Source organism: Triturus cristatus, chromosome 8 (assembly GCF_964204655.1).
Source record: "Triturus cristatus chromosome 8, aTriCri1.1, whole genome shotgun sequence".
Classification (NCBI taxonomy): domain Eukaryota; kingdom Metazoa; phylum Chordata; class Amphibia; order Caudata; family Salamandridae; genus Triturus; species Triturus cristatus.
In genome coordinates this window covers 866,699,409-866,723,272 of record NC_140591.1, presented here as the reverse complement: position 1 = coordinate 866,723,272, position 23,864 = coordinate 866,699,409, and the positions used below count along the sequence as shown (strand labels likewise).

General features: G+C 48.9%; 1 protein-coding gene across 2 annotated transcripts in view; it reads right to left on the bottom strand.

Moving 5' to 3' along the window:
- SENP7 (SUMO specific peptidase 7) overlaps positions 1-23,864 on the bottom strand; it is a 991,910-nt gene that overhangs the window by 160,898 nt on the left and 807,148 nt on the right. For both annotated transcript variants that reach the window (XM_085622390.1, XM_085622391.1), the window contains exon 19: positions 2,661-2,704. In XM_085622390.1, coding sequence (XP_085478516.1) covers positions 2,661-2,704 — 44 coding nt within the window. The remainder of the gene's footprint in view (positions 1-2,660; positions 2,705-23,864) is intronic.

Genomic DNA, 23,864 nt, shown 5'->3' with positions numbered 1-23,864 from the left:
TCTGATAGTTGGATGTGGCGGATGCACCCGGTAAGAGTCACGGTGCAGAATGGCTGATTGCCGTTTGTGATTTCATAGTGCGACATTGGCCAGGGTCTGAATTTGGCTTCTGTACCAGATACTCCTCCATCTCCGGTGGTACCAGCATCAATGCAGAATGGAATGGTGTGCATTTGGGACTGAAGTACGAGTTACACCAGTAATTTGCAGCATGGCCTCCTTGAAGGCCTCGATACGCTGCAGGGATTGTGACAGCCTAGGAAACTCGAGGCACATAGGGACCAACTGAGAAATCGATTCTGTTGCCGAGACCTTGAAGTGATTAATCTGACATTGTGACACCTTTGGGCTTTCTCTTCAGCATCAGTGGTGGATGGGGTCAAGCCCTGTATATGTTTTTTGGGCTTGAACTTGGACTTTGACCTACCGGAGGACTTCAAGATCAAAGGTAAACCTTTGTGGGAATGGACCCGATGATGCAACTTCTTATATTTGCCTCCCGGTCTCAGATGGCCTTTGGGTGTATGAGAGCGCACTTATCACCTGACTTAGAGTTGTCACCTGAGCCCTAACAAACACACCTCATGGAGGGCTGTGGATGTTATTTGTTTTCTACATTTGTGTCATGGCTGGAAACCGGTTGTGTTGGATGAGAATATCATCCCTAGCACACTGGTTGAAATCGTTTTAGGATTCATCGGAAAACTGAAAGCGTAGCTCAGGACCTGTATCAGAAGGCACAAAAAGAAACAAACTGACGTCAGCATGCAGAGGTGGCATGTATAGCCCAGGCTGTGCGACGCCACCTAGCAGAGTCCAGGAGCACTGCTGTGTACTAGGTTTATGTATCCAGTCTGGCCCCTGGGGAGCATTTTAAGGTGATGACATCAGTGGTTAGAAGTAACCGTCAGAAAGGATATTTCTCAGATCCATCATCATTGCCTCATGTTGTACCATGAGACTCTAAACTAGTCCCTGCACTATTTAAAGGAAATGTTAAATGACTCAAAGAAAATAAAATCAAAGAAGTTGACCTTAACACTTAACATACATCAGTAGGCTGATAGTATTCATGTATACTTCAAACTTAGTGATGAAGAAGATGCTGCTAACCCAAAGAAAAACATAAAATAACTCAGACTGGGCTATTTAAACACTTCCTAAAGTTCAGTTTTGAAAACAAAAGCGAATTCCTTCTCATATCAGTGAATATCAAAATGATGCATGCCCAGGACTGGACATCAAACTCAAACCCTTCAGGACCAGACTAATGACAACAAATAAAAGCAGGTTCTTGGGTGTTATATTCGACTAGGCACTCTATCCAACATATGTTAACAAAATCGCTCAGTGGCAATTAAACACAAGTAACAATCTTAAATATGTGATCCCAGAACAGAGTCATCTAGAAACGATAGTCCAATCTTTAATTACCTCTAGAGTGGACCACAGTAAAGAGGTACTCCTCAACCTTCCTAAGATCACTGCCACTAAAAATTTCCCTGAACTATGCAAAGCAGTAAATCACAAACAAAGCAAACAGAGTACATTTCGCCATTTCTGAAATCTCTGAACTGGCGTCCTGTGGTGAAACGCTGTGTAGTCGTTATGGAGTACATAATATATAATAATGTACATCACAACCCTCAAGTTACTTTGTGTGAAAACTACATAACCTAGGAGAAAACGGAAACGCTCAAAACCAATAAACTAGTAATTGAAAGCCTAAATTTCAAAAAACAAAAAAGTTTGAATCAACCATTTTCTTTTGCAACACCCAAGATCTTGGAATAACAATCCCCAATACCTGCAGAAGGTCCATTAAGTCAAGGGAGGTATGACAAAGTTAAAATATTTTGTATCTTCATTCACTCCATGAACATACCTGCTTACCAAATAGTCTGTACAGCACAAAATTTAATTTCTCCCTCACTAAAATTCAGTTATCTATATGAGAACCTAAGATTCAGTTTTGAACTTGAACATTTGCCAATATAATATTTTGGCTGTGCTACGATTTAGCCAGTTTTAGGAAACAAGTAGTATCTGATCGATTGGCAAAATGAACAATACAATTTGTCTCAGTTTCTTGATAAGTATAATATAAAATTGCCGTTATACAATAAACTCATCCTTTACACCAATGTAATAGACCCTGATCTCAACACGATGTAGCTCGTGCTATAGAAAAAACTGAAATAAATAAACCCTAAACAGTGGGGATGTTGACACGTTGAACCAAAAGACCCCAGATTCTTATTCCCCTTCTACAGATCAGCAGGATCACACAATGTGAGGCACTGTGGACCTAGAATAAGATTCCACGTCTGAATCCCAGTGTTTGGGATACTGAATCCAATTCCACAGGAATCACATTCCACAAATGGAAGGAGTCATATATATGTGGCTCCCTTTCCTACTGCATTACTATTTATTACTAAAAAGAATAATTTAATGGAAAAGGAAGAAAAAATAACTTCGAAAATCCCAGTGGGTCTCTTGATTCAAGATTGCTAGGCAGTCTTCATTTTCAACAGTATCATAACTTATTATCAAAAGCACATAATTTCAGAATGTCATTTAAACATTAATGCATTTCAACACACTAATATAAAATGTTTTTAACAAAAATCTGAAAAAATATGTATAAAATGACACACCTTTTACAGGTTTTGGCTTTTCCAGACTGTTTCTCCGATGGACCCTACAAAACAATGGGATTCAGTATGTAAGCACACAAGTTATATGTGATACTATTGTAACATAGCATTAAGTTATGAACAATGCAAATAATGTAGCCAATGTGTGGGGCGTGCATCCTCTGATGCAGTTAGCAACTCATCGCACGGCAAAATCTAATGTGTTTGTCTTATGACTAGAGGTCAGTCAATTTGAAAATGCTTAAGTGTTCACAGCAAGATGCACTGCACTGCTTGAACAGCAGTGTTACAAGCAGCAAAGTTTGTGAAAAAAATAAATGCCTAAATTTGACTAAAAGTCACTTACCTTTGTTATTGTTCTTTATGTCTCATTGACTACACCAGAAGGATCTTTGCATCCTCGCCCACATCATGTCTTAACCAACAAAGATGGCCACACATCATTTTTATTGTCTAGCTTGACAGTGCAGCTGTCGCCACACATTATGTGAGCATCACCAGGAGAGGGGCTTCGGCTCCGCCCACACGTTGGGAGTGAGGAGTACATGTTTTCATAGGGCAGACGTTCTGCACAGAAAAAGTGCTTGCCCTCCACACAGCTGGGATCATTTTGTGGATTTATCCATCTGCCTGAGCATCAACTTTCAGCAGCACATACAACATTGTTATACTATTAGTGTGTTAGATAACTAATGGTGTGGGTTTTCTCTGGCAGCAGCTTAAAAGGGAGGAAGGTAGTCTATAACCTACATTGAATTTTAGGTCTGGTTTGACAGTGCAACTATCACATGACCTTTTAGCCCATACCAATATTATTCTACAGCTATCAGCATAATACATACCCATTTTCATGCTAACTTCTTGTAAAACTTAACATTGTCATACAACATTCCTTTATAGCCAGACCTATCCTTGTTTAAAGTGTCAGAGTGCTGCATTACTGAAAGAAAAAGGGTGGTGGAACAAAAGTGTTCTTATGTTACTTAGATCAGGGCAAAAAATGTGATTCGATAACAAAGACACAGATAAAAACGAGAATACGTTTCATGATTTTGAGCGCAGTTTTGAAGTGCAAGTAAACAGCAGATAGGAGAAAGAACTTGGTAGGAATGTTTCAGATATAATTGAAATCAATAGTATTCATGATTCCTTTCAGTCTCAAATAAACATACACACAGATTAACAACCACAAAGGGTGGTGGACAATTCGCAAAAAGAACATTTTAAAGGGGATGTTCGATCTAAAAGGAAAATGGTGGTTACTGCCAGATTTGACAATTATAATTTGTATTGAATTGTTGTGATCCATTTTGTTTATGACATTTTTGTTTAAGAAGGAAATTATGGCCCAGATTCAAGCTCCTGTTTTGTTCCTTAAGTCTTAGTGGCCAAAAAAGATATAGCTAGACACTGGGGCTCATCAGAGAACCGCTCTCTTGCTGAATAAAATGGGATGGCGGCTGAAAACGTCAATGGGATGGCGGCTGAAAACGTCACATACCGGAGTAAGGGTCGCCCCTGTAAATTTGATAAGATCTGGGGCTAGCAGAGCACCTTCCATGGGCTGGACCTGATGGGAGCCAGTTCAGGTATGAAGGGTGTCGATGTTCCTGGGTAGGCCTGTGGGGGATAGTATATCTACTTCATGTCATGATGGCCCCTGTACTGGACGTGGCTGGGCGCGCTTACATGATGGCCGCAAGAGAGTGAAGCTCCCGCAGCCCGGTGCCGTTATCCTGGCACTTTCTCCTGGCTAGACTTCTTCCGGACTCTGGGCGCTGACGATGGTGAGCCCCGTGTCCCCCTCGCCGCCATAGAACAAGAGCTGGTTGGCGCGGCTGTGATACGCTCCGGTTCTGCCGCATGAGAGCTGGAGCCGGAAGACGCGGTGCGGTGGGCGTGTGCTGCGGCCGGCCGCATCAACAAATTTAGCTCGCGGCTCGCCACGAGTGATCCAGGCCGCACAGGCTGGAGCACCGGTGATGGAGGAGGCGTGGAGCCGTCGGAACCTCTGAAGGTGGTGCCCTGGGCCTGCAGCGACAGTGGGAGCAGGACCGGTCGCGTGGTGAGCGGCCGGGGCTGCCCTGACATAAAGAGACACCAGAGACGTAGTGCTGACAGCGGCGGAGGTGATTGCGGCCTGCTGGTGGCACCGCGGGGCGAGCAGCCTTGCGGTGTGGCTGTGCCGGGGGCAGGGCCCTGCGGACTCCCTGGGGTGCTGCAACGGCTCTGTCCAAGTGCCTGAGGTGACCCGGTGAGTGGCCTGGCGGAGCGCTAGACGGCGGTCCCCCGGAGGGGCTCAGCAGACCGGTCAGATGCAGTGAGGTGGTCGGGTGGTTAAGGCGGGCCTCCCTACATGCAGCAGTGGAGCGATGAGCCTGGCGCCGGACACTGGGGTGGCCCTCGCTGGGGCGGATTGCGCAGTGACCTGTTGTGCCTGTGCGGAGGCTTGGAGCCTCGGAGCCTGGTGGGCGACCGGCGGACGACCTGGTGCCGGTCAGCGAGGTGAGCGGAGGAGGGGGAGACCACCTGGCATTGGCGCGAGGGGAGCACCTGGACTCCTATCACACATCGAATGTGTTGGCATGTGGTGGTGGTGCCTGGAACCGTGGATGCAGTAAGACACCGAGGGACTAGGAGAGGCACGGATGGACCTGTAGGCGCTGGAGATGGCGTGCGCTACACGCGGGGCCCTGGCATAGCTGGTGCCGAGGAGCCGTTTGGGGTGTGTCGCCACCGGTACCGCGCCTGTAGCGCTGAAGTGGTGCCCGACAGCGGGCGATTACACAGGAGCAACCGCCAAGAGGAGAGGCGGCGGACATTCACCAGCCCTAATATCCAAGGGACACCGATGCTCAGGCGGAGGAGAGGTGCCCGAAAAAGGGGTTCAGACACATCGGGAGAATGACGAATGGCAGCCGCTGTGGTCCCGTGGCATCAGTGAGTAGCGGGGGTCTGGCGACTCCTGGTCTGTGGCGGCGGACTCTGTGGGGAGGGCTCTGGCTTTCCCTCTCTGTCCCCCACTCACGCAGCAGTGCCGGAGGCCTACGGTGTCGGCTCTCTACTGTTGTGGTGGACTGGGGGTCTAGGCCCGGGCCGCCTGCCTGGTGCTGAAGGTACCAGTAGATGCCTACGGCTTCAGCAATTGGTCATGGGCCGGCTACGAAACGCGCCAAAGGAGGGCCGGACACTGGTGGCGGGCTCGGGCCCCATGGCGGAGAGTCGCGGTGCAGGCGTGGTGCCCCAGGCAGCGGGGCTGGTGGCGAAATTGGACACAGTGCTTGTTGCAGTGGAGCGAATCGGCTCTACGCTGGAGCAGACGAAGGCCTCCCTAGAATCCCGAATCGACACGGTTACGGTGGACTTCACCCTCCTTCATGCGGACTACCGCAAGTTAGCGGACATGGTGGCCCTACAGCGCCAGGCCCTCAAGGATGCCCAACCAGTGGTGAACAACCACACTGTAACCCTGCAGGACTTAATAGATCGCGTCCACACCTTGGAAGATCGAGCCGAGGATGCCGAAGGGCGCTCCTGGCGCAGTAACATCATGGTGGTGGGACTGCCGGAGGGCGAGGAGGGACGACAGCCAGAGCAATACGTCGAGGGATGGCTTTGAGATCTGCTCAGTCTGCGGGTACTCTCCCCCTCTCTACTCTGTGGTGGAGGGGGCCCACAGGGTCCCAGCTCAGCAGCCCAAGCCGGGGGCTCGGCCCCGTCCCTTCTTGTTCAAACTCCTCAATTACCGGGACAGAGATGTGGTGCTCCGCGAGACCAGGAAGCTGGGCGCAATCGCAGTGGGAAGTGGGCAGGTGATGTTCTTCCCGGACTACACGGCGGTGGTGCAGAAGCGACGGAGCAACTATCTGGCGGTGAAGCGCCGGCTGCGTGACCTGGAGATCCCATACTCTCTGCTATTTCCGTCACGCCTCAGAGTGGTCACAAAGGAAGGGACCCGCTTCTTCGATGCCCCATCGGAGGTCTGGGACTGGCTAGAGGAGACGGGGCGGAGTGGTGGACAGAGACAGCCGGATCCAGAACCTGACAATCATAGGGGGACGAGGCCCCGGCGGAGGCGACGGAGAGGGTCAAAAAGAGATGCGGGACTGGGCCCGGGAGTGGCGCCTAGCCCGGAGCTGATACGCCTGGAGCGCCAGGGAGCGCTGGCAGCGGTGGCAACCCTTGGATCTACAAGTAGTCAGGGAGATGCGGACACTCACAGGCATAGCGATCCTGAGACCAGCAGATCGTCCTCTCCATCCACCATGCTCTCCGAGGACCAACTAATGCCGCTGGTGACCCCCCAGACTTCCGAACAGATCATGTGAGCTGGGAGCGGTGTGGGGACAACACACATTGACATGCACGTCCCCAAGCGATAGACAATGAGTCTTGGCGGCCGACTGCTTAAAGGCTCTGATGTATAAAGTGGTAAAGGGTTGTGTGATGGCGGTGCTGCGTCTAGCTGGCAGTTGTTTGAGTGCGGGGGGACGGGAGCCCCTGCCCCCAGGGGGGGGGTGCGGCATGCCAGGCGGAATCTGCGGCAGGAGGCGTAGATAGCTGTAGTTAGGTCACCTGTCCAAGCCCATGCCACAGGAGACACCCACAACGCGCGCGGGGGCACCGTGGTAGGGGAGCAGCTCATGGCAGCTAAAGCCGTAATAAGCACCCGTTAGCCACTACCTGGCTTAGTTTTACTCCATAAGCATTAGCTTACAGTTTGGACGAATGCCCGGACAGGGGTTCGCCCTGACAGTTATATTGGTTTTTCTGTTCAGTTTGCGTGCTTGGCACCGCGTATATGTTTCTTTGTTCTGTTTACTAATGCAGCGCACCAGCTTGACATATAGAGCTCCTGTTCCCCATGTTGGCCGAACGGACCCCGGCCCCGCCACCTATGCAGACTATAATTGTTCCAAATGGCCACCACTAACATAATCACATGGAATATTCGGGGCATGCACACGCCAGCTCGTAGAGATTCCATTTTCGCTTATCTGCAGAGACACAAGGCGGCCATAGCCCTCCTTCAGGAGACTCACATGACACAGGCAGAAATAGCCCGGTTGCGTACCCGATGGAGAGGTCAGCTATTCGAAACCACATATTCAGCGCGCGCCAGGGGCACGTTGGTCTGGGTGAGGGCGGGCACCCCGTTCGCATGTATGGAGGTGCTGGTCGACCCGGCCGGAGATACACTTTAGTGCGCGGGCGACTTAATGGGCAACACATATTGCTAGGCTCATTGTACGTCCCGAACGTTGAACAGCCATCATTCCTTGCCCGTCTGTCCACTGTATGCGGGTCTCCCTTGGCTACTGGGTGGGGATTTCAACTCGGTCCTCGACATGCATGTTGACCGGTCCTTTACGCCCCTCCGTAATACACAAGTGGGCTCGAACGCACAGGTTCTGAATGACTGGATGTCGCGCTGGGCTTTGGTCGATGTGTGGCGCAATATACACCTCGACGACCGCGTCTACTCGTACTACTCGGCGGTACATGACCTCCATGTGCGTCTTGACAGGGTGGTGGGCTCCTATCCTTTACTTCCCCTGATAGATCAGGCAGAATATATAGGTCGGACGCACTCCGATCACAATCCTCTTAGGTTGTGCCTCCGATGGAACCATGGCCGTCCCCCAATCCCTACGTGGCGCCTCCAGTCGGCAGCTCTGGAGGATATAGAATTCCGAGCCTCCTTGGGCACCACGATAGAGCAATTCTTTGATCTGAACGAGGGTACCACGAGCAGCGAACTGATAGAGTGGGATGCCCATAAGTCCAGCATCAGGGGGCATTGCTTAGGCGCGACGTGGAATATCCGCAAGCAACTCACATTGTCGCTTGCTGCCTTGGAATCTCGCCTACTCTCGTGTGAACGGCTCGGGGAGGGCAGCGGTCGTGACTTGGCCCAGCTGCTGAGACTTCGGGCGCGCCATGCCGAACTGCTGGAGCGCCTGCGCTGTCACAATTATGCGGCCCACTCGGCTCGTGTTCATGCCACGTCAGATAGGGCAGGGAGGCTACTGGCCTGGCTGCTCAGGCAGGAGACTGTTCACGCTCCGATAGGCGCTATACGCGGGCCTGACGGGTCGTTGGTGTACACGCAGTGGGAGATCCACCAGGTAATGACGGCGCATTACGCGTCCCTGTATCATTCGACGGGATGTAGGCAGGCACATGACTTGGATCAGTTCTTGGAGGTTGCTTGTCTGCCCTCGGTCACAGATGAGCACCAAGAGTCACTCAAGAGTCCCCTTACTGCGGACGAGATCAGGGATGCGGTTGCCTCTTTGGCCACTGGGAAGGCGCCGGGCACCGATGGGCTCCCGGCGGAATATTATAAAACCTATCGGGAAACACTGATACCCAAATTGCACACTCTTTATATGGCCGCCCTTGAGGAGCGTACCTTGCCCGGTTCAATGCGAGAGGCCTATCTGGTATCTCTGCTCAAACCTGGGCGGGATCCCACCCAGCTGGGGTCTTACCGCCCCCTCGCTCTGCTTAATGCGGATTATAAAATTCTGGTGAAGGTGCTGGCAGAGCGCCTGGCGCCAGTGGTGCCGGCGCTGGTGCATGTCGACCAAAATGGCTTTGTACCTAAACGCAATACCTCTCTTAACTTGCGGCGTTTTTTTCGAGTGGCGTCAGACAGTGTCCAACAATGGCCCAGGGCGGGCTGCCTAGTTTTAGACCTTGAAAAGGCCTTTGACTGCCTGGAATGGGGATATTTGGTGGCGGCATTGTCGCACTTCGGGCTGGGCCTCGGCTTCCTTCAGCTGACAGCCCTTCTGTACAAGGACCCCACGGTGAGAGTGAGAACCGGGCCGTACATATCTGATGCCATCCCTATTGGTCGCGGCACCAGGCAGGGGTGCCCGCTCTCACCCCTCCTGTTTGCGCTCGCGATGGAGCCGCTGGCGGCCACACTCCGCAGGGAGCTAACTGACGGCATTCCCCTAGGTGATGCGACACATCAAGTGTCACTCTATGCGGACGACCTGTTGGTCTTTGTCAGGGATGTGTCTCACATTCCTGTTGACCTGGAGCGTATTCTGCTGGAATTCGAGGCCCTCTCAGGTCTCCGGGTGAACGCTGCTAAGTCCTGCCTCTATGCGTTCAGGGCCGACACCCAAGATCCGAGTTATCATCTTGGGGGAGTGCAGGTGCAATAGCGACCGGACACCTTTCGCTATCTGGGTATCCAAATATACCGTCAGCCAGCGGATCTTGTGGAGGGCAACTTGGGCAGAGCAGTATCCGCAGTCCGAGCTCAGATGAGGTTCTGGGGTACGCTTCCTCTCTCGGTTACTGGCCGAATACCATTAGTTAAAATGGTGATTTTACCCCGTCTCCTGTACTATTTCGCCAATCTGCCCGTTTATGTCCCGGCGTCCTTCTTCGCAGGATTGGCGCGATCCCTCCGGGACTTCCTGTGGGGTGCCACGCGTCACAGGCTCGCGTTGCCCAAGCTGTACCTTCCCACTGACCAGGGAGGACTTGCAATGCCGTGTTTCGAACATTACTATCTGGCTGCGCAGCTTCAGTGGATAGCCCGTTGGCTGGCAGATAGAGGTCGTGAGGATACCGCGACTGCGGCGCCCCCCCTTTCACTGGCTGACATCCTTGGGCTCTTTCATCCGACTGCGAGGGTATCAAGGCCTGAGCCTCTTCTACTAGCAGTGGCCTACAAATGCTATCGCCGGTGTCTCCATCTTACCCGGACCCAGACCCCCTATGCCCCGGATATACCGCTCGAGGGCTCCCCTAGTGGGCAGGGGGTGCTTAGTGCTTCGGAACTAGAAGACTGGAGCGCAGCAGACATACACACCATAGGGGGCCTCAACCGAGATGGGACTCCTCTTTCGTTTGCCGCACTGGCGGAGGAGACGGGGTTAGCTCCAGGCCACTTTCTCCGTCACCGGGTGTTGGTGGCGACGCTCGCGGGCTGCTGGGGGGACTTAAGGGAGGAGCCAGAACAACATCTAATGGTACAATATCTTCATGTTATGGGGCGGGGGAGGCACCTGGTTAAATGGTTCGCGGCGTCCTTACGCACGCATACGGCGCTTACCTTGGCACCGCTGCGTGGTAAGTGGGAGGCAGATCTGACTCGGCCCGTGTCTGACAAGGAGTGGGATAGGGTACTGCAGGGCCCGAAGAGAGTTCCCAGGAACATGCGCTTCCGCCAGATACAATTCTTCATCTTACACAGAGCATATCTCACGCCCACCTCTATTAATAGATATTTTCACCGTGCGGATGCATGCTGCCCCCGCTGTGCGGAACTGGATGTTGGCCTGATCCATATGCTGTGGAGCTGTCCTGTACTGAGCACATACTGGAAGGCAGTGCAGGAGGCGCTCTGCAAGTGCACAGGTCGTGATATCCCATTTGAGTGGCCAGCCTACCTATTGCACGTTTTCCATAGAACACCCTCCACAAAGGTTACCTCTAGGTTCATAGACCTGGGGTTTGTGGTGGCGAAAAGGCTTCTTACCAAGCGTTGGAAGGCGGCTGCCCCACCACACATGATGGCATGGCGCGGTTCCTTTCTGGTCTGGGCTAGTGCGGAGGGCGCGGCCCTCCGGAGGGAGGAAACGCTAGGCCTCAGGGGGACGCCCATTGCGGCCCAGTGGGAGGCACTATTACAGATCATGATGCGGCTAGGGGAGGATGCCGCAGAGGACTGCCAGGTACATGATGAGGGCGCCGCCCCAGGAGGTGGGGAGCAGGATTGTCCAGCAGAGTGTCATGGCATACGACAGCGTAGGCCTAGTCAGAATGGCGAGGCATAAGTGCAAACGCAACACAGTCTGTACAGTGACCTGAGTGGGAGGTAAGGGGCTGGGGTATGGGACGACCTACGGGACATTGGGTGAGCAATACTTGGACAATGGCCGGACACTGCTGCTGTTGTCATTGTTGTTGTTCTGCTGGGGCGATAGCTGGCCAACAGTTTGGTCCCTGTTATTGTTATACAAATTTGCTTGTATGGGTGCAACAGTAAAACTCTTGCCTTGGGGTCGCTCCTTATGTGGTAGGGCCTCAGGACGCAAAACGGCTCTATGGTTGGTGCCACTGTCGTGGGGGCCTTCACTGCGATAGGGAACCAAGAGATGCACCCATTCTTACAGTTCATTGTACGCCAGTCTGAGTACATAGCCATGATTTAAATGTTACTGCACATATTCTATTTCATGATGTGATGTACATCTTTCAAAATCTTAATTAACAGATTTTATAAATAAAATGATGGCCCCTGTACTGTGTGGGGTATCCTCTGTTATAATGTTCTGGACTAAGTTTACTATTTATTCATTAATTATTTTATTAAATTGATTTTTTTTCTTGAAAGAAAGGAAGTGTTGTTGTACTGATGTGTAATTCTGGATGGTTCTGGAAGGGTTCACTTCCTAAGGTTAAGTGATTCTTAGACTTAGAATCAAAGTGTCATAAGGAAATCATAATGTTGTTGTGGGTATTTATAAGAGGCTGTGGAATGTTCAAGGCATTCTAACCACGCTTCTGATGGATGAAGTATTAGATACACATTTCTGCATTCATCTTGTGGGTTTATATATTAAAATAAGTTCTTTGCATCCTGTTCGTTCCACAAAACAAATCACAACACCACTTATTGTCTTTACAGCAATTGGAAACTGCCTGTTCCAAAATGTCAGCATGCAGATTGAAGACGTTTTAAGGCTGCGTGCAGCATGGCCATCCAGCGCTGAAGATTGCCTGATCCAAAATGATAGCACGCAGCGTGATGGTGTTCTGACGCCCTGTGGTGTGTGGCTGTCCAAGCCAAAATGGCAGAAGGCATCACAGTGCGACAAAATGTGAGTCTGTAATCAAAAGTCCCACTCTGCCAACCACAGAGGCATCAAGGCTTTCTTCCTTGTCAGAAGATTGTGGCTATGCCAGAGAGGATACCGCAAATTATGAACTGATGGTGCTGGGATCCCACTGCAAATCTCCAGTTTAGTCTATGGGCAGGAAGAACTGGCATATGAAAATGTCTTGAAGGTTCGGGGATACCAACTAATCTCTCATGTTTAATACTGATGGAGCAAGGTTTCACATAAAAAGAAACTTGCTTGTATGCAATCCTTTCGAATAACCTGTAACATTGTAACCAACCTGTCTGTGAATACTAATTTTGCACCACATTTTACATATTGTGTCTAGGGGAAGCTTTTCTATGTGCTTTGTGGTACTTTAAAATTTGGGACAGTGTAGGAGGCATGGCCCTACCCTGCCTATTCCGGTATCAGCGAACCGCGAATGGCCAATACAGTATGTACAAGTGTTCTGCATAACGTTTCATCGATGGATTCACTTTGTATACGATATTACACATCGACTTCGTGGGTTCCATTTTGGAGCGGTAGCCATCTTATGGTTGCCCTCACATAGGCTGCGCACAGGCCTTCAGAACACATGTGCCTTCTATTTGACATCTCTGTGACCTATGCAATTTGGCTCCACCGCCCCAGGCCAGTCCGGTCTCACGAGTTCCCCGTCCTACGGCCACCTGTGATTAGCATCAGGGTTTGACACACCATAAAGCCTTTTCATCCCACACAAGCCTCCGGCTAATCTCTTTCACACCTGACTCTTCCTGCTTTATGGCTTGTTTTACCAACATGTTTATTGGGGTCTGCTGATATCTGATGAGGGATCTGAGCCTCGCTGGGTAAATAATTGTGGGCTGGCTGAACTGGAATGTGGGATGGTTATCATGACTCTGCCTTTTCGTTTGTAATGAATACATATGAATGACCATATCGTAAAACGAGGAATGTGTGCCTGAAGCATGATATTTTGTATATAAGGAGAAGGCCGTTTCTGTAATTTTAAGCAGTCTCCTGAGAACATACATTGTGTTGTACTTCTCGGATACCTGTAATTGGTCTGCAGCCAATAAATACGATCTTTGACTTCACCTAGAAGACTCTGTGTTTCTGTGGGTCTGAAACAGGAAGAACTCGAAGTCTTAGGGTGTGTTCCCCTGCACCGCTGGGTTTTTAAAAACCCAGTACTTCAGTTGGCGCCCAACGTTGGGCGATTTCAGCGGTACCGGTCCAAGCCAGAGGTTCGTGAGGAGCTTCGTGTGGAAATTCCGGAGGAAGGCCGCCACTTCATCGACCCCTGCATGTCGACGTGGTCCGAAAGTCTTTTCTGCGAGGTTCTCCGCGTCCCGACGGCTACGAAGGACTGCTGCCCTGTTTAATCACCCTGTTTTGGACCCTTGACGATTTGGTAGAGCGAAACAATTGAGAGAGTCTTCTGGTGACGCCATCGATCATCGATACCTCAGTTAAGTATAAGTGGAGCGTCTCCCAGTTTGTTTGGTATCCTTCGGGAATTTGGTATCCTTCGGGATCGCTTTGATTTGGAACTTGCAAGTGCCAAAGCCAGAGGACTCGTGTATTCACGAGATTATCGTATTCGATACTCCTTTGAAGTTTGAAACTAGACTAGTGAGCGAAGATGCCTGGTTCTAGTGTATTTGGAAGTTTGTTTTGTTTGGGTTGTAAAAGGGATTCCCAATTAGAGGATTCGTGTCCGGTTCCTCCAATTGGAACTCCAACTTATGAACTTTATGTAAAACATGGCGTGGGCCCCATCACATATAATGAAGTATGGATCCGATACACCAGAAAGGACGGTGTTTTAAAATGGCCCCAAAATGGTAGTTTCGATACAGATATCTTAGATAATTTGGAAGTTAAATTATTTAAAAAGAAAGCCCGGCCGGCGATGTTTGATTCTTTCCGCCTATGGCGAAAGGAAGCCAAACAGAAGGAAATTAAGCTAGCGAAAAGGAATAAGAGAGAACAAGCATTTGCAATGCAATAGGTCTCGCAATTATAAGAGTTTGAGCTATTGGCATTGTAAAATTACAATTCCTTTTATTTAAGTTTTGGTCTTAAAACAAACAAAAGGCATTGTCATTTACAATGTCAGTAGCATAAACTCGCATAAAAGCAGTGTGGGGAGTGCAGCAGTGTGCGGCGTGCAGCATTGTGCGGCGTGCAGCAGATGTGGGCAGTGTGCGGCGTGCAGCAGTGTGCGGCGGGCAGCAGTGTGCGGCGGGCAGCAGTGTGTGGCGTGCAGCGTCATGCAGCAGTGTGTGGCTTGCAGCAGTGTGTGGCGTGCTGCAGTGTGTGGCGTGCTGCAGTGTGTGGCGTGCAGCAGTGTGCGGCGTGCAGTAGTGTGCGGCGTGCAGCAGTGTGCGGCGTGCAGCAGTGTGCGGCGTGCAGCAGTGTGAGACGTGCAGCAGTGTGAGACGTGCAGCGGCATGCAGCAGTGTGTGGCGTGCAGCAGTGTGTGGCGTGCTGCAGTGTGTGGCCTGCAGCAGTGTTTCGTGTAGCAGTGTGCGGTGTGCAGCATTGTGCGGCATGCAGCAGTGTGCGGCGTGCAGCAGTGTGTGGCGTGCAGCAGTGTGTGGCGTGCAGCGGCATGCAGCAGTGTGTGGCGTGCAGAAGTGTGTGGCGTGCAGCAGTGTGTGGCGTGCAGCAGTGTGTGGCGTGCAGCAGTGTGTGGCGTGCAGCAGTGTGTGGCGTGCAGCAGTGTGTGGTGTGCAGCGGCATGCAGCAGTGTGTGGCGTGCAGCAGTGTGTGGCATGCAGCAGTGTGTGGCGTGCATCAGTGTGTGGCATGTAGCAGTGTCACGGTTGCAGCAGTGTGCGGCGTGCAGCAGTATGTGGCATGCAGCAGTGCGTGGCGTGCAGCAGTGTGTGGCGTGCAGCAGTGTGTGGCGTGCAGCAGTGTGTGGTGGCATGCAGCAGTGTGTGGCGGCATGCAGCAGTGTGTGGCGGCATGCAGCAGTGTGTGGCGGCATGCAGTAGTGTGTGGCATGCAGCAGTGTGTGGCGGCATGCAGCAGTGTGTGGCATGCAGCAGTGTATGGCGTGCAGCAGTGTGTGGCGTGCAGCAGTGTGTGGCGTGCAGCAGTGTGTGGCGTGCAGCAGTGTGTGGCGTGCAGCAGTGTGTGGCGTGCAGCAGTGTGTGGCGTGCAGCAGTGTGTGGCGTGCAGCAGTGTGTGGCGTGTAGCAGTGTTACGCGTGCATCAGTGTGTGGCGTGCAGCAGTGTGTGGTGTGCAGCGGCATGCAGCAGTGTGTGGCGTGCATCAGTGTGTGGCATGTAGCAGTTTTGGCCTTTAAACAACATGTCCTCCCCATTTGTAGGGTTTCTGTGCTCTGTGTTAGGCAGGCTATCCATTCAAACCTGCTCTGTAAAGCTTCAACATGATAAAAGCCCCGGCACCTCTTTGGTTACAAATTAAGCACTAGGAAAGTGGCTGTAGCCAAGACACTATTGAATTTTAGTTTATATGCTCTGTGTTACGCAAACTAAATAAAGACATATACAGTGTAAAGCTGCTGCCTCATCAAAACACCGGCACTTCCTTTGTTACAAATTAAGCACTAGGAGGGTGGCTGTAGCTACGTGTTTGCAGCTACACACAAATAAAAATAATAACGTAGCTCCACTTTAGGTCATATTTATGTTTGTGTCTATAGAAATATCAACTAATTTGTCCACAATCACAGGCTATTAAGCATATTCAGACATTAAAACCTGGTTTCAAAACTCGTAGGTTAGCAGTAGTGGACTTTAAAGAACATCCCCTCCCCATTTTTCCGGTTTGTGTGCTCTGTGTAAGGCAGGCTAAACAAAACAACATGCTGTGTAAAGTTGCCACCTAATCAGAGCCCCGGCACCTCCTCTGTTACAAATTAAGCACTGGGAAAGTGGCTGTAGCCAAGCCACTATTAAATTACAGTTTATGTCCTCTGTGTTACGCACAATAAAAAAAAAGTATGGCGTGCAGCAGTGTGTGGCGTGCATCAGTGTGTGGCATGTAGCAGTGTCACGGTTGCAGCAGTGTGCGGTGTGCAGCAGTGTGTGGCGTGCAGCAGTGTGTGGCGTGCAGCAGTGTGTGGAGGCATGCAGCAGTGTGTGGCGTGCAGCAGTGTGTGGCGTGCAGCAGTGTGTGGCGTGCAGCAGTGTGTGGCATGCAGTAGTGTGTGGCGTGCAGCAGTGTGTGGCGTGCAGCAGTGTGTGGCGTGCAGCAGTGTGGCGTGCAGCAGTGTGTGGCATGTAGCAGTGTCACGGTTGCAGCAGTGTGCGGTGTGCAGCAGTGTGTGGCGTGCAGCAGTGTGTGGCGTGCAGCAGTGTGTGGCGGCATGCAGCAGTGTGTGGCGTGCAGCAGTGTGTGGCGTGCAGCAGTGTGTGGCGTGCAGCAGTGTGTGGCGTGCAGCAGTGTGTGGCGTGCAGTAGTGTGTGGCGTGCAGCAGTGTGTGTCGTGCAGCAGTGTGTGGCGTGTAGCAGTGTTACGAGTGCAGCAGTGTGTGGCGTGCAGCAGTGTGTGGTGTGCAGCGGCATGCAACAGTGTGTGGCGTGCAGCAGTGTGTGGCGTGCATCAGTGTGTGGCATGTAGCAGTTTTGGCCTTTAAACAACATGTCCTCCCCATTTGTAGGGTTTCTGTGCTCTGTGTTAGGCAGGCTAACCATTCAAACATGCTCTGTAAAGCTTCAACATGATAAAAGCCCCGGCACCTCTTTGGTTACAAATTAAGCACTAGGAAAGTGGCTGTAGCCAAGACACTATTGAATTTTAGTTTATATGCTCTGTGTTACGCAAACTAAATAAAGACATATACAGTGTAAAGCTGCTGCCTCATCAAAACACCGGCACTTCCTTTGTTACAAATTAAGCACTAGGAGGGTGGCTGTAGCTACGTGTTTGCAGCTACACACAAATAAAATAATAACGTAGCTCCACTTTAGGTCATATTTATGTTTGTGTCTATAGAAATATCAACTAATTTGTCCACAATCACAGGCTATTAAGCATATTCAGACATTAAAACCTGGTTTCAAAACTCGTAAGTTAGCAGTAGTGGCCTTTAAAGAACATCCCCTCCCCATTTTTCCGGTTTGTGTGCTCTGTGTTAGGCAGGCTAAACAAAACAACATGCTGTGTAAAGTTGCCACCTAATCAGAGCCCCGGCACCTCTTCTGTTACAAATTAAGCACTGGGAAAGTGGCTGTAGCCAAGCCACTATTAAATTTCAGTTGATGTCCTCTGTGTTACGCAAAATAAAAAAAAAGTATAAAGTGTAAAGCCTCATTAAAACACCAGCACTTATTTGTTACAAATTAAGCACTAGGTGGGCGGCTGTAGCTTCGTGTTTACAGCTACACACATCAAGTAACATGATACCTAAGACAAGTTAGGACTATTGGCTTTGTCAATCGTTGTTAGTTGCATAAGATAAATTAGCAGTAACTGTGGCTTGTATATAATATTGAAAAAGCATCCACTTGAAGCCCTAGTGACACCACGACAATGTTACTGCTCCTGAGTTACAAAAAGAGGCACAAGAATCCAGAGCAGACATGGCGAGTATCAATCAATCAATCAATCAATCAATATTTCTTTATTCGGCAATTCATGAAAAGCCATAAAAGATATTGTTACAGAATTTATAGATTTATAAAATTCATCACATAAAAAACAATAAATTCATCACATTAATAAAAAGAGTAAAAAATTTAAAATCATCTCCTTCTATGACATGTATATTTGCAGCATTAGGTGGTCTAAAAGGCTATATAGAAGGTAGCATATTTGATCTGGTATAATACAATTATTTCACAGTTTTTACCCTAGGTTAGGTCTATGTCGTACTATATATTGCAGGAAGTTCGAAACAATATAAACCACCTCTTCCCCCTCAAGTAACTGTAAATATAATAAAGCAGGGCGGCATGTACGAAAGCCCCTACGCTTTAATAGGGGGATTAATAATTTCCTCCGTTGATGCGTGTAGTATTTGCAAAAAAGGATGGTATGAAGAGTTGACTGGGATGATGTCTCATCACAGGGACATGGTGGCAATATTTTATCCCAGTTGTTCTTAAACGGAAAGGTAACGAGGCGGAAAAAGAAGTTCAGTCTAAACCTGACTAAAAGGTACTGTTCATAGAAAGTTATGTTATATGTCAGGTATGGCTGGATACCGAATGCCGACTGAACTAATAAACAGTGTCTAGTTGTTTGTTTCGTAACCTCTAAATTGAGTCTAAGCTCATCAAGGTGGTTTAGGCAAAGTTTATGGAAAGCTTTCCTTGCTAATAGTTGCATCTTGGTCGGGTCTATATAGTGATTTTCTAGGCCAAGGTCAGTTAAGAAATTTTTAATGTAATTTAACCATCTCGATCTATGTACGTTATCTAGGGTCCTACAATCTTGAATGATTTGTTGTGTAAAGACTGTGTGTTCGGAAGTCCAAATCCTGTGCCATAATAACAGAGGCTGTATTCTCACCAGGTCTGTAACGTATGAGAGACCCAGTTCCAGGTGGCAAGCATAGTTGGAGGCTGCCATAGGTAGGGCTAGTAAATATTTCAAAAAGCCATTTTCAACCACTTGGATAGAGTTAGCCGCTACGTGACCCCATACACCTGCTCCGTATAGGGCCACTGAGAGGCATTTGGCTTTATAAATTTTGATCATCTCAGAGGGGGCTTTTTTCCCTATTTTCCTTGAGAAGTTAGTGAGTGCAGAGGTGGTTCTTGCAAATTGCAATTTCCTTACTTCTACGGCTGGTTTCCAACTAAGTTTTTCGTCCATCATGACGCCGAGATAGGGATATTTATCCGTTGTTGCTAATCTTTCGTCATTCAGGTAAATGGACTTAGTCTTATTCTTCCTTTTGACTCCTGCCTTCATGACGAAAGTCTTCCCAACGTTAATTTTGAGGTCAAGGCTTGCCATGAATGAAGCATAACTATTTAGGGCCTTCTGTAGCTCATTAGGAGTACGGGCTAAGAGCACAGCGTCGTCAGCATACAGAAGGGCTGGGACAGGGCGGTTTGCTACCATTGGGAGATCTTGGGTCCCTTTCAGCATCTCTTTTTCTAAGCCGTTTGTGTAAAGGGTAAATAGGAATGGGGCCAGGACACATCCCTGCCTCACGCCCTTCTCCACCCCAAACGGCGCTGTGAGCTCTCCCCCTGTGCCAAACCTTACTCTAGCTGACGCGTCGGCGTAGAGTTCTCTGATGTAAGTTACTGCAGTTTGTTCCAACCCTATGTCTAGTAGGATGGGCCAGAGTTTGGAGTGACTAACGCAGTCAAATGCAGATGATAGATCTACGTAGACCATATATAGGGCCCCTGCTTTAATGTTAACATACTTATCGATTAGCAGTGATAAATTTAGGGCTTGGTCTACGGTCCCCAATCCTTCTCGAAACCCGTATTGTAGGTCGGATAGAATGTTATTTTTCGCGACCCATTCCTGCAAACCATCAAGTAGTATTCGGCCCATCATTTTTCCTGTGGAGTCTAAAAGGGAGATGGGACGATAACAGGAGGGTAGGTTGCGGTCTCCCTTCTTGAAGATAGGGACTAATATGGAACTCTTCCAAGACTCAGGGATGCCAGTGAAGGTCAGTGCGTTAAAAACCCTGGTCAGAAAGGGAATCCATAGCTCGGGGTACGTTTTGTAAAAGTCTATTGGTACACCGTCGGGGCCAGGGGCCTTGCCCTTTTTGCTTGCGTTTAATGCCCTTTCTACTTGATCACAGGTGATGGTCATATCAATAGGGAAAGTCGGGAACTGGTGCTCGTGAGAATCATTTCCTCCAAGGTCTTTTGTTGTTGAATGAGACTTAAAGATTTGAGAAAAGTGCTCTACCCATTGTCCTTCGTCTATAGCAACCTCTATGTTAGGGAGGCTGCCCTTATCGGTTAAGGAGGGTGTTTTTACTATCTTCCAGAAAGTGATATTATTATTGCTAAGGCAACTCTCGTGTAGTTGGTCCCAGAGTTGTCGTCTTAGTTCCGACTTCCGTTCCTTAATGGCGTTGTTATATACTCTCCTTAGAGTAGCTATTTCTGCCCTATCCCTGGGCGTTTTGTGTAAGGCGAGTTTTAAGTTAGTATGGGCGATGGTACACGAGTGATTGAACCAGCCCTGGCTGCTCTTCTTTGAGCCATTCTTCTTTACCATTAGGGCGTTTTTGATAGTTTGTATCACCAGCCCAAAATTAACAACAACATCATCGTTGGGAGTGGTCATATCCAAGCATTTCATTATAGGTAGATAGGCTTCAGTGATCACGGTAGAAGTTATTTTTTCCGGATCAGCTGTGGCCCATTTTAGCGAATATCCGTTTAATCTTGCTAATTCTAAGTTGTTCTGATTGAGGGCGCTAGAGGTTTTTTTTGTGGGCCCTGTCAAGATTGAGAAAGTTGTACTTATCGGATAATGATCGCTTAGAGCTACCTGATGGGTTTCAAAAGTGAAATCCTTGGATATCAGACTATTTGTCTGTAAAATGAAATCTATCGTTGAATTGCAACCTCTGCCGTGGAAAGTTGGGGCCAGCGTCGGCTTTCCATTTATTAGCTTTGATGCAATTCTTAGATCTAAGTTGAAAGTTATTTCATTTAGAAAACTACCTAGCTGTGAATGGGAAAAGTGTAAAATGGGGTTTTCGTCCTCATCAATTAAACCACACAGATGAATGTTTGGGGCAGCACAAATAGTCTGGTTAAAATCGCCGCCCCATATGATGGTTACTTCTCGGGTAGACTTTTTTATTATAGATGTTATTATGGTGAAGATAGAATTAATTTTCCCCATTGCATCCCGATCCGATAAGTTGTTGTAAAAATTTACCAAAAGGAAGTAGTCTCTAGAATTTGGTGTAATACTAAGTAGCTGGAAGTTGGGGTCGAGCGTTATATGTTTAATATTTTCTATCTTAATCAGATTTGATAGAAAAATGGTTAAGCCTCCTTTGGCCCTACCGAACTTGGATTGTTCAGCTGGTGAGAAGTATGTTTTATAGCCTTGAAGGTGGACTTCTGCAGTTAACCATGTCTCTTGAAGGCATAGAATGTTAAAATCTGCTATAAAATTAGTCCAAATATCGTTCTCTAGTTTGGAGCGTAGACCCGCCACGTTCCAGAATAGGACAGCAATTTTTTGGGTGTTATGAATTTGGGCAGAGGTATTTTTAAAATATGGGACAGGTGTCGGGGATGCCAGTCTTGCTGGTCTTGGCGTCTCAGCGTTATTTTGAACTGTATAGGGTGACCCCTCAGAGATTTGACCATTACGTAAAGATGATGGATAGGGGGGAAGGATGGGTGCTTGCCCCTTCCTTATATCGTAAAGAAAGCCCTGACCATGAACCTCTACGGGAAGTCAATCAATATCCTCAAGTCCTTCAAGGGTCGAAAAGCGATTTGATGTTGGGATGTTAAAGTTGAAAGGTCTTAGTCTATTACGAGGAGGGCTATTTGAGTTGACCAGATTACTAGCTAGAGACTGGGGGTAAAAGAATGTCAGATCATAGGTTTTTATAGAGCTTTGGTTTTGATTTTGTAACCAGCTAGTTATATAAGTAGTTGCCCTATGATCTCTAAAATTGACGATTATTACGTCACCTGGTATTTCCTTTGGCCGTGGGCCTACCCAGGTTAGTCTGCGGACATTCAGAATTTCTCCATTGATATTAGGAGGGAGCGGCCTATGCTGTCTCAGCCAGTGCATCACCTTGTTTTTTAAATCATAGTAGCCCTCCCTTTTCCCTGAGTCCAATGGGGGGACTCCTGTCAAAACTACGACGTATGGTACTGCTTCTGGAGGTAGATTTATATGATTGCAATTTGGACCTTGGTTGTGACTGAGAGGAGTGTCAACAGGTACGATGTCTCGCTTCTTATTTAAGTTGACAGCTTTGGTGTTATCGATGCTCTGACCTTGAGCAGTATCAATATTGCTCTTTGTACCTAGCTGCGAGTGGTTTAGAGTTTCCTTAATGGTTGATTTTGTGGATCTTTTTGCAGCTAAGTTACTTTTGTTTGTTGCTAGAGATGGAATAAGGTCAGCGAGGCTTTTTATTGCTGGCATGGTTGTATGTAATAATAGTGATTCAAGTTGATCGCTATTTGTTTGTGTCAGCTTAGCTAATAAATCTAGTTGTGTAGATAAACCCTTTATTCTTTCTAGGACAGGAAGAACGAGAGATTTTACTAAGGTTTCTAATCGACCCATCAGTTCGTTGACGATTACGTCATGAGTACAAGTATTGCCTTGAGAACTGTGGTCATTGGTATCTTTTGTGCTCAAGGGATTAATAGCCTCTTTTTGAACTTTTTTGCTCTGGTTGGCGTTTTTTGAGCATCTCCTCCTTTTCTTTGGAGGGGGCGGGAGAATAGTGGTGGTTGATTTTGTAGGCTTAATCTGTTTGGAAATGGTGGCAGTAGACCTGGAGGGTGATGCTGTGGATGGTGCGCTATCGGAGGGATCTTTGGGATGGGGTTTGTGGGCCAATAAAGGCGAACGAACGTGAGAATGAACTGAAGATGTAGACTCAATAATAAGTGAGGCTGTCGTAGAATCGCTAGAATTATCATGTATTATAGAGGGAACAGGAATTGTAGGATTCGGGGACAGTGCAGATCGAATGGGTCCGAGAGAGGAACGCTTATTTTGTGCGAGTTCAGCCGAAAGGCGTCTCTCTACTATAGCAATTTCTTGCTCCAGGACTGAGGCAGCCCTAGTGATGAAACTGTCTAGAGTGCCACGCACAGAGCCTCCCAGTGAAGTTCTGTTCCTTGTACTAGGTGTGGCCATGATAAGTGATGTAATTGCGCTACAATGAGCTTAAGTTATAACGAGACTAGCGTAGGTGGACCAAGTCTAGGAGAGAAAAAGTACTACACAGTTATACTAGAACAAATACAGTGTACAGTGTCCGTGAGTCAATGACTACCTCTCGTCCTTTTGGTCCGATCGTCAGAGGGGAGGCCTAGCCCAGCCTCTTCCTGCCCCTGACGGCCACAGACGGCCCGCCCTCTGCCCGGGCTCAGCCCGGCGACGCCCGCGCGCGTCCCGCGACGCGAAGGAAGCGGCGGTTTTTGAAGCGCCTCCTGGCGCGGGAAAGGTTGTGGGCGGGTCTCTGGGTGCACAGGCTGCTGGGCAACGTAGTTTGACCCCACTCGGCGGCCGCTGTTGGTACTTGCGGCGGCGGGGGACAGAGGGTGCAGCAGTCCAGGATGCGCAAAACACAGGGCACACAATGCAGCAAAGGTCAGTGATACGCCCACGGATCAACAAACAAACAACCCGCTCAGCCAAGGAAGCGGCGGTTTTTGAAGC